This window comes from Triticum aestivum, chromosome 3A (assembly GCF_018294505.1).
Source record: "Triticum aestivum cultivar Chinese Spring chromosome 3A, IWGSC CS RefSeq v2.1, whole genome shotgun sequence".
Taxonomy (NCBI): Eukaryota; Viridiplantae; Streptophyta; class Magnoliopsida; order Poales; family Poaceae; genus Triticum; species Triticum aestivum.
In genome coordinates, this window is record NC_057800.1 from 187,782,095 (window position 1) to 187,793,010 (window position 10,916).

Below are 10,916 nucleotides of genomic sequence, written 5' to 3' on the forward strand. Positions count from 1 at the left end.
GCCCCCAATGGTTCGCCATCGCCTTCGAGCCGCGCTGCATGTAGACGCCTTTGAAGTAGGGGTCGACGAGCTTGCGCTCGTCGAACTCGGCCTTGATGTGGTCCCAGTACGTGTCGATGCTCTGGTTCGTGCCGGTGGTCGGGTCGAGGCAGACGACTTTCCATGCTTTGGCGAGGGCATTCCTCCTCCTTGGACGCCCACTTGATGCGCGGCTCGCCTGACCTGGCCGCCCGCTTCTTCTTCTTGTGCCCCTTCGCCGGAACAGGCGACGGCTCCTCCTCCTCCTCCTCCTCCTCCTCCTCCTCCTGCTCCTTCTTCTCCTGCTCATCCTCGCCATGCCGCCGCTGAGATCCACCGTCTCGTCCTGGGTGACAAACCCGGGAGACGCGGCGGCCGCGGCCGAACCTGCGGCGATGATGTCGTCCATGTCGCCCTCGGTCTCGTCAGTGTCGCCGAGGTGCAAGAAGGGCAGCGCGCAATGGCGTAGATGGGGCGTCGGGGAGGACGCGTAGGCGGGCGACGAGTAATTATATGGAGGGTATTGCACGCCGACGAAGGCGGGAGAGGGCGTGCGCTGGGCCGGGTGTCCATGGGGAAAGGTGATGTTTGGGTTGAACCCACTGTGCGCGTCCTCGTCGGCGTAGCTTGGCGAGGGCGATCCCCACGGCTGCGACGACGGAGAGCCGACGCTTTGCTGGCCCTAGGGAGCGTGCTGGGCGTGGCTGCCGGGTGGATTCATCATCCCCGCGCGAGTCGCCTCGGCCTCGGCTTGGTCCGCCGAAGCGGCAGCCGCAGCCGCGCGTGCCGCGTTGTCACGGGCCTTCTTGGCGATGGCCCTGTTGCGCCGGTCGGCGGTGACAGCCTCCCGTCGCTGAACTTTCGCCCTCCGCTCGGCGTTTGTCATGCTCGGTGGCTTGGACGGCGGCGCCCTTGGCTTCCTCTGCTTCGGCTGGGCGACGGAGGCGGTCGCGGTTGCCGCCGCGCGGGGGGCGACGTACTTCTTCGGTGGCATGGCGGCCGGCTGGGAGGCGAGCGGGAGGGAGATTGGCGGGAGGAAAGGAGAAAATGGAAGGGAAGTGGGGGAAAAGCGGGAAGAAACGGTGGGAATAGGTGCTGGACTCGCCGACAGGGCGGACCCACGCGCCCTTTTTCGCTTGTGTCGGCGCTCCAGGCGCCCCGCAGGGCACCGGGTTCTGCCTGGATCCGCCGGCACCAGTTTCGGCCTGAGCGGCGAAAAATGGGCTTCTGGAGGGGTGACTGGGCCGTTTTTTCGACGCCGGCGCGACAAAAACGCCTGGGAAGGGCCTGTTGGGGGCGCGGCTGGAGATGCTCTAACCATCTCAACCAGAGGTTGATTCGCAAATCTTGTTTTAATACGTGTACTTACATATGTGACCACACAAATTTGATCTCCGTAGTACTATATATGGCTGTTGTTGGGCTGTACTAATCATGATTTACACGGCCAGTTACACATGATTAATTGATCCAACCAACAATCACGTAACAGACATGCGTCAATGCGTGACTGTTTAGCTTCCATCAACGTTTTATTGGCATGTTAGAGCATTTTCAACGGCCGCACAAAAATTCCGCACCAAATAAACGTTAATGTGCTGGTACCAACTTTGCTTTAGCAGGCGCCCAAAAACGCGTGTTCAAAAAGTGGATAGTGCAAATTGTGAAGCGCGCGCAATCCGACGCCCAAAATATGCTGCGCGCGATAGCGTTTTTCAGCGCGCGCCCAAAAACTTTTAGCACTATAGCTTCTGTTGGAGCTGTCCGGCGCCAAAAAAATAAACTTTTAGTGCGCGGAGCTCTTTTTAAGCGCCTGTTGGCAGGGCCGGCTCTATGATTTCGAAAGCACCGGTGCGAACCCGACCAGTGGGCCCAATAGAGAGAAAAATCCAATTTGATACATGAAAATATAAAATTGCTATAAAATCATAAAACTAATATACTTTTACTAGAATCAAGCATATGTTATTTTCCTTGTCATTGTTCCAAACCAAGTATCATGGAAGTTACAACGCAGAAAAAACATATTGAAATAACATGCTAACCTCCAATGATCATGTGAAACGAGACTTTTGTGCATTTTTTGATGCAAAATCATCAATGAAAGTGTCAAGATCAATACTATCCAGCATATTCTTCTCAATGCAACACATGGCCAATCCATTCAATCTTTCTTGAGACATCGTTGACCTCAAATAATTTTTCAATAGTTTCAATTTTGAGAAACTCCTTTCAGCTGATGCAACAGTCACAGGTACGGTCAAAATGATACGATAAGCAATTGAGACATTTAGATAACAATCCGCATCTCTAACAAACTCAAATATCTAATCCGCTGACATGAATGTGTTTGGTAATGTCATCTGCAGTACTTTTAGTTCAGAAACGAAATCATCTAGATCGACATCTGCTGACTTACCATGAGTGAATTTGTTGACAAAATTAGTGCAACATCTTCTTAGATCATTATCACCCAAGGACTTCAACTCTTTCGAGTTGAACAAGAAACCAAATATGCTCCCAAATGTCTTCAGTTCCTCAAATCTAGTAGTTAGGGAAGCAATTGCAACATCAATCATCGCCAAAAAGTATTTAACTCTAAATGATTCCACCTCACTTGCTTGCGTTTCTTCATTCTGGTTATTTTCGTCATTGCCACTAATTTCATCAAACTGTCTTTTTCTAGTAATATGTCTCTTGACAGGAAACAAAGGTTGTACACCCATGTCAATTGCAATAGATCTCGCAATATCCAGACTAGTTGCAAAGCCGTCATTTCTGTACTTCTTAAAATATGAGATGGCACCTTCAATCTGTTTAAGAGTAACATCAATGCACACAAACTTAGACTGCAACTTCTTACTCACCATGTTTACAGTGAACAAAATGTCATGCCAAATGACCATGCCAAGTAAAAATTCAAATTTCTCAAGTGCGCTAGCCAAAGATTTTGCGTCGCTCTTAGTCTTGGCGTCATCGGTAGAAGTTCTCTTCAATTCCAGTAATGCTTTTCTTAACTCGGGTGCTTGATATTTGATAGCCTGAACACTCTTTATTCGACTCTCCCATCGAGTGTTACACAAAGACTTAACTGTCATTTTTGGAACATGATCAAGCAATAGCTGCCATCTTTTAGTAGAGCTTGAAAACAATATATAAATTCTTTGCACAACACCAAAGAAGGTAACAGCTTTACCGCAAGATTTTGCCATATCACTAAGAGTAAGGTTCAGGCTATGACAAGCGCATGGCATGAATAATGCTCTTGGATTAGTTTCAAGTAGTCTGCTCTGTACCCCTTGGTGTTTTCCCTTCATGTTCGAACCATTGCCATACCCTTGTCCACGAACATCTTTAACATCCAAACCAACAGATTTAAGTGAATCTATTAACACATTATAAAGTCCAAGTCCGGATGTATCATCCACCTTCAAGAACTCCAGAAAAAACTCCTCTATTTTTGTAGTAGTACTTGACATGTTTACGCACCTCACAATTAGAGTCATTTGTTTTTGATGGCTCATGTCAGGTGTACAGTCCAAGATGACAGAGAAATACCTTGCATCCTTAATTATCCTCAACAGAGAATATTTAACAGTGCGACCAAGAAGGGAAATTAACTCATTCTGAATATTATGGCCAAGATAATGATGATGAATTTCACTATTCTTAATGTGCCGAAGATGCTCTTGCATTACAGGATCAAATTCTGCCATCATTTCAATTACTCCCAAAAAAATTCCGTTGTTATCTTGATATAATTTCTCATTCGATCCACGAAAAGCCAGACTATGTTTAGCAAGAAATTTCACAGCAGCAACAATTCTAATTAAAACAAGTCTCCATCACTCCTTCTCCCTTGCAATCTTTTGTTGCATGTCTTTATCAATTGTTTCCTTCTTACTTAGCCTCAGCATTACCTCATTCCAAGTATTCATGTTAGTGATATGCTCAACACTATTCTCATGCAATTTGAGCTTCTCACTAAGATGTCCCCAATCCTTCAATCCCTCATATGCTAGCAGACTTTTGCTTTTTCCAGATTTAAACAATTTGCAACAAAAGCAGTAGATTTTATTCACGTGTTTAGAGTACACTAACCACCTCCGATCACTGAACTCGCCATTCCTTAACTTTCTTGTGTAGTAATCATATGAAAAATGCCTGCCACTAATTTCATCTTCGGGAAACACAAGATTGTATTCTTTTATAGGTCCTTTTTTCAATGAGAATATCTCTTGATTTATTGTCAAGAATATTCCAAGTTCTAGGATCATATATATCAAAAGAAGAACCCTGCTCATCTGCATTTCCAAGATTCTCATGGTCACTAAAATTTTCCGTGTGCTGATCGGCATCATTTTCCGCAGCATTATTTTTCTCGACATGATTTTCCTCAACGACATTCTTAGTATCATCAGGTTTTTCTTAACCATTTAAGATATATAATTGCTCTGAATTTGTAGCAGCACCAGGCCTCAAGACAAACATATCCATAGCGCCTTCCTGAGATTTAATCAACTTGTCTACTCTTTTCTTGTTGTTTCTTTTCTCACAGCCAGATATATGTTTTTTAGGTAACATGATTATGCTGCAAGCGAGAAACACGAATACAGTATCAGAGATTGAAGGTGTTATGTTTTTAGATGGGAAGTTTCAGAATTGAGACCACCGGAAAATATTCGCCTATAGATTAGGATTTATGAATAGATTGATCTGAGAATTATTACCTTCTGAATGATGATCTTGATCAGTTGATCTCTTCCTCGAATTCTTGCCGATTTGATCCCCAAACTCAGCTCCAGGTTCGGTGCGGTGCGCTGGTGTCGGCGTCAGGCGGCGTGCTGCTGTGTCGATGCGTCTCCGTGCTCCTGTGTCGGTGCGTCTCCCTGGATTCCAGGCGAACGACAGGGCAACGTGCGTTGCCTGGGCTTGGTTGGGCAGGCCCTAGTGGAGGTTGCGTGCTGCTTGCTGGGTGGGCTCAGAGCTACCTGGGGTGGATGTTAGTCATTTTTTTTTTCACTAATCCGTAATATATAATATATATACTGCATATATACTATGGCCCCCTTTTAGTCTGGGCCCCGGGCCGTCGCACCTCTCGCACTGGTCCAAAGCCGGCCCTGCTGTTGGAGATGCTCTTATAATCTGCCGCATTGATCTCGTAATACAGGAAAAAAAGGAAAAAGAAACGATACCACGTACGAAAAGAAGCGAGCCACAGAAAATTCGGCTAACGCTTAATTAGCCGATTAATCCGCCACAGTGCCACTTATATCTTGTGCGCTTAAACAGGAAACAATGCACACGCACAGAAAGAGCCCCGTTGCCAAAATGTTGGCGCTCGTTTTCTGCGCCCTTGCCACGCCAATAAATTGGCGAATATAGAAGAAGTATAGAACGAGGGCGTCTAGGGCGAGCCGGAGGAGCCAAAATTTTGGCCTCGATCCAAACTGCAGCCAAATCCCACCGGCGTGCCAATTTTTTGGCTGGGCAAGTGTTGGTAGTAAACCAAACAGCCTCTTGCTCGCCCGACTCACGCCGCCGCCCGACCCAAGACGCCGCCGCCGACCCTTCCCAAGACGCCGCCGCCGACTCCTCCCCAAGACGCCTCGACGCCTCGACGTCGGCGATCTCCTCCGGTATACTGGACTTCTCCCCGGTGGTTAGTAACCGCAGCCCCTCCCCTCCCCCCTCCTCTCCATGGCTGGCACCTCCCGCACGCCCTCCGTCCGCCTCGTCCTCACCGGCAAGCACGCCAAGAACGGCGTCTCCGACCCCCAGCTCCACATGTACCCTAACCCTACCCAGCTAGCTTGCCAAGAACGCCGTCCTCTTCTACCCTAACCCTAGCCGTCGAGATTGCCATAAGTTTGTGTGTTGAGGATAAATTGGCAGATTGTAAATCAACTTTTTCATTGTTGATTGTAATGGCAGTGTGGTGCAGATTGTTAAATAGTGATTGTGATCTTGATATGTGCTGTGACCATGGAGCAAATTGGATGTTGGAACTGTTGTCTGTATGTGCTGTGACCATGGAGCAAATTTGATGTTGGAACGGTTGTCTGTATGTGCTGTGACCATGTGCTGATATGCCTGGTGCTTGCTTCTCTTTTGTATGGGTTGGTTGAATTTAACCAAAAGTTATCTATTGTTGGATGATCTGCTGTATGTTGCATTTCCAGTGTGTAATTGGCAACTTGCAGTTGTTTAGCTGAATTTTGGAGTTACTATTGTTCTATATAATTCATTGGTCAAGTTTGACCGCTTGTTCTTTGCACTGCTGCTCCTAAAGTTAGAAGTTACCTGTTCTCTGGGAGACTATTGAATTCTCTTATTTTCAATTCTCTCAGAATTGTTTTGAATGGTTGAATAAGAGCCAAGTATGTGCTTTCTCGGGTGTCAGCCAGCCTAAACTTATCTTTGCTTGACTGTTTTGCTAATAAATTAATCTATCGGTGCAGTGGTATGTTCTATTTGAAATGGAAACTTATACTGTGCAGAATATTCTTCTGTTCGTTTTCTTGGTTGTTAGTAAATCATGGCGTCTTTCACTAGTTCTTTCAGAAGTAGGTTGCAGATTACAGGTTGGCCAGTTAGAAATTGCTTGAATGGGCCAATAAGGAGATATTTTTGGATCCCACAAGTCAATGTTGTATAGCAGAGAATGTTGATGCTTAGTGATCAGCCCAACACCTCACCTTATAAAATGGTGGTCAATTTCCTCCCGTCTCTGAACTACTGGGTCGCTTTGTAAAGTCTGTATTGACTCGCCAGAGTTTTGCCGCAGCTTTCGTTTCTGTTTACTGCTGTCTGATGTCGCTATGTGTAGAATCAAAGCCTTCACCTTCTCTGTTTGCTGCTGTTTGATGTGTAGAATCTAACATCTTGATTAGTGTAGTATCAGCAAGATACAGCTGTGCATATTTTGCAAATCTTTACACAGACATTCTTCAACTGGTATAACTTTCTCTGTATTTAGATTGATAGTATGTCTGGTCCTAACTGTTAGGCTGTGTCAAATGACAGTTCGCCAGATTATATAGATACTATGAGTTCATGTTTTGAGTCTGTACTTGATTGCAAATTGGAGTATTGCCTGAGCTGAAAGATATGATATGATGTAACCTGATTGGAATATACCTGATTTTCCCCGTTTCATTTTTAATTACTGATTGGGAGGTTCTGATATGTTCTTATTTTGACAGTCAGCAGCCTGGGTTCTTGTTGGGGTGGACGAGTTGCCTCCATCTTGGGATCCAATTGTCACGCCTAAGTTCGGTAATTTACACAAGCTTTTTGGCCTCTAGACCTTGTTTCTTAAGTCTTAATCGAAGTACTATGTCCTACTTGATAGCTCTTGTAGTCTTATCATTCTGTCCTCATGATATGAAATCCATACCTTGTTTTGAAAGTCTTAACCGAAGTACTATATCCTACTTGATGGCTCTTGTAGTCTTAATCATATATATACATATATTAATTACCGAACAAGTGGCCAGGGGATATTGTTTCTGAAACAGAGCCGTTGTTTCAGGAAGTTATGACGGGGTCAGCAGACGCGGTTTGTTAGATCTAATGGCTGTTAGTGCTCGCATCGAATGGACCTCGGTGCGGCGGATAATTCTAATACATCCGCCGGCCGGCGCCTAGCGCCGCCCTTTATGTTTCCGAAAATTAAGAAAACTATGGGAAATGATTAGCATCACCCGACAGATAACGACCTATGCGTCGTCCGCCTCCGTGGCTGTTGGATCTGATTTTAATCAAATGGCTAGGAGCAACGTATTACCCAGACTAGGTTCCACAACTGAGTCATTGTTGTAATTTCCCCCACCGCAACAACTGGTGTGTTGTGGGATCTGGATCTGGGTCTCCACGAGAGCAATGATCACCCATGCTCCTCCCGAGCTTCCCGTCAAGGCGGCGCCTCCTCGCGCTGCTTCGACCGCCGCCGGCAACACGCCGACGAGTCGCCCGCCTCCATCATGAACGTCGACCGTCACGGTGCGACCGAACTCAAGCTGCATCTGCCGTCCCGGGGAAGCATCGGTGTCCGCGTCCACCGCTAGGAGCTACGTTCATGTCCCGCCATCCCGAGGGAGCATCAACCTTTCTTTCGGTCGACGTGGTCGCTGCTTGCTGGTAGCTACAACGAATTCCTGCAACAAGGTCTCTGTTGCAAGACCTCTGTTACAAAACAAATTAAATTCCAACGAGGCCTCTGTCGTCAAAAATTATTGCAACAAGACATCTGTTGAAAAAAACTGTAACACGACATCTGTTGTAAAAATAATCTGCAACTTGAACTATGTTGCAAAATTTTCTGCAACATAATCCATGTTGCGGAAATTTTCTGCAACACGACGTGTGTTGCAGTGATATAAAGTGACCCTCCATCGCTCCATCCGTCAGATCGAACAGCTTGCGAGGCGGCGGATCTTTCAAAATGATCCGCGAAAACTATGACTAAATGGGCTGCGCCATGACCGGCCCACTTAGGTTTGCCCAGCAGCGTAGGAACGAGGTCTCGTCCTCGTCTCGCTCCACCAAGGCGACGATCCATTCCCTGACGCATCTGTGCACAAGCGCGCCGCCGCTGCCGGGAGCTGCCTCCACCTCCATCGCCCGTCGCCTCAGCTCTTCCCCCGTCCGCAAGCAAGGTATCTTCCCCGGCCAACTCTCCTCGGTCTTCCCCCGTCCTCAATTGCTTGCTGCCGCTGCTATTGCTGCCTCCCATGCTGCCCCCCCCCCCCCCCCCCCCCCCGCCCCGCGTTCCACCACCACCATATTTTTGATCTCATCTCAGTAAATGTCCAAAATACCATTTCTGTTCGGTTAACCCCCCTCACCAAAAGTATTAACATAGCAGAACATAGGTTAGCGGAGCCCTTTTGGACATTTATAGGTTGTCTCTCTAGCTTAGTAAAATTAGAGCAACGTATTGTAAAAACTACTCCATCCATTCCTAAATATAAGACCTTTTAGGGATTCCACTATAGAGTACATAGGGAGCAAAATGAGTGAATCTACACTATAAAGTATGGTCTATATACATCTGTATGTAGTTCATAGTGAAATCCCTAAAAGGTCTTATATTTAGGAACGAAAGGGAGTAATCACCATGGAATGCAGAAAAAGGCACAATGCATGAGTATAATTTGTTTTTTGTCCACAGTACTTTATTAATGTCTACTCCCTCCGTTCCGAAATAGAGGGGTCAACTATTTTGGAACGGAGGGAGTATATTTGAGAGAATCCTTATAGTGACTACAGGTAAACTGTGGCAAGCAAGATGGCCCTCTCATCAGTTTTCAGGAGAGTAAACATCAAAGAACTGATCTCAAATGTTCCAGTGTACACTAGCTCAACAGGTAATGAGCTTAGGCTTTAGACAGTCTGTGACATCAAAGTTTAGAATTTATATCTTCTTCCTTTTCTGGGCCAGTGGCCTGATCCTTATTTTGTATGTACTTAATTCCAGAGACATCTGGAGGAATGAGCTTGGTGTTTAGGCGTTGGGCCACAAAAAAGACTGCTGGGTCAACGAAAAATGGCCGCGACTCTAACCCCAAGTATCTGGGTGTTAAGAAATTTGGTGGAGAGGTACCATCTTCAAGTGCTCCTCATGGTTTTGATGTTTCTTCTTGTTCATGACCTTGAACCAGATTAGCTGAATAATTTCCTAAATTACATGAAAATAGCTAATACTTTTGCCCAAATGATAAGTGCCACACGTTTGGCACGAAGTAACACCACCCAGACCTTTTTTACATGAAAGTTACCAAACGAAAAAAAACTCCAAAAAAACTGAAACTTGCCATCCAAACAGAAAGTTGCCATGCTTCACAACTAAAGTTGCCATCCTCGGGTAACTAAACTTGTCATAAAAAACATCAGGGCGGAATTGCTTCATGCCACACATGTGGCACTTATCAGGGTCCTACTTTTGATATTTTGGCATCTGCTTTAATCATACCATACATCGTAACATTGGTAGTCGCTGTACTCATCTCATTATTATAGCCAAAAAAAGGAAAATGATCTCATACCGCTCTCCAACGTTTACACTTGTTTTATTTTTCCAGAAAGTGGAACCAGGAAACATAATCGTACGACAAAGAGGAACCCGCTTCCATCCTGGGAACTATGTTGGCATGGGGAAGGATCACACTATCTTCTCTCTGAAGGAAGGCCATGTGTGGTTCGAGCGGAATAAACTGACTGGCAGGAAATGGATTCATGTTGAACCTGTAGCTGGGCACACTCTCCACCCTGTTTACGCCAATGGTTCAGCCACTGCAGCTGACATGGAGCTACTGTAGTGTTGATGTGTGCGTGGGTTGCAGTGACAAGTTGCTGATAGCCTACTGGGCATGGCTCTGCTGTTTTGCTCCGACATGGATACCTTCCATAAATGAACTTGTTCTAGTGAAAATGTTTCTGGGCTAGGATGATTGCAGTAAGTAACTTCAGTGTGTTTCTGATGTCATTTTAAGTATCCATTCTGCATGAGACATTGAAGGTTCGCTTGTGTAATTTGTTTGCTCGTATAGTCGTATGCTGCTGCTTTTCTCCAAAATCAACAGCGTACCCTGCTGTTTGGTCTATTCTAAAGTTCGCATATATACTGACTTGTGATTCATTGTGGTTGCTGTTGCCGGCAAACCATATGAACAGCTCGCCACATCACCACATGGTGCCTGATGGCCATAGCAGGTGCTGCCCGCTGCTGAACTTCCAAGTGATTGTCTGTGTTGACTGCGTTCTGATTGTGTCCTCCCACATGGTGCCTGATGGCCATAGCAGGTGCTGCCCGCTGCTGAACTTCCAAGTGATTGTCTGTGTTGACTGCGTTCTGATTGTGTCCTTTTGGGAGGAACTGTATGGGTTGTTGT

At 46.1% G+C, this 10,916-nt stretch overlaps 1 protein-coding gene and 1 pseudogene across 4 annotated transcripts; one reads left to right on the plus strand and one right to left on the minus strand.

Annotated features, from left to right (window-relative positions):
* The window catches only part of LOC123056869 (uncharacterized), a 182,835-nt pseudogene extending 179,947 nt beyond the window's left edge, over positions 1-2,888 (minus strand).
* Positions 2,889-5,419: 2,531 nt separating this feature from the next.
* LOC123060908 (50S ribosomal protein L27) lies at positions 5,420-10,600 on the plus strand. 4 transcript variants are annotated; one of them, XM_044483777.1, is made up of 5 exons: positions 5,420-5,683; positions 7,227-7,299; positions 9,286-9,392; positions 9,503-9,624; positions 10,107-10,600. In XM_044483777.1, exons 3-5 carry the CDS (start codon positions 9,314-9,316, stop codon positions 10,341-10,343), a joined length of 438 nt encoding a protein of 145 aa, XP_044339712.1. In that variant the 5' UTR covers positions 5,420-5,683; positions 7,227-7,299; positions 9,286-9,313; the 3' UTR covers positions 10,344-10,600. The 4 variants fall into 4 exon arrangements, with proteins under 4 accessions (XP_044339712.1, XP_044339714.1, XP_044339713.1 ...); XM_044483779.1 differs by having other exon boundaries at positions 5,420-5,660; XM_044483778.1 differs by having other exon boundaries at positions 5,420-5,660; positions 9,295-9,392.
* The last annotated feature ends 316 nt before the right edge of the window (positions 10,601-10,916 follow it).

Coding starts and splice junctions, on each gene's coding strand:
- LOC123060908 (XM_044483777.1), top strand. CDS start 9,314: ATGGCCCTCTCATCAGTTTTCAGGAGAGTAAACATCAAAGAACTGATC. Junction 9,393..9,502: donor AGTGTACACTAGCTCAACAG/GTAATGAGCTTA, acceptor ACTTAATTCCAG/AGACATCTGGAGGAATGAGC. Junction 9,625..10,106: donor TTAAGAAATTTGGTGGAGAG/GTACCATCTTCA, acceptor TTATTTTTCCAG/AAAGTGGAACCAGGAAACAT.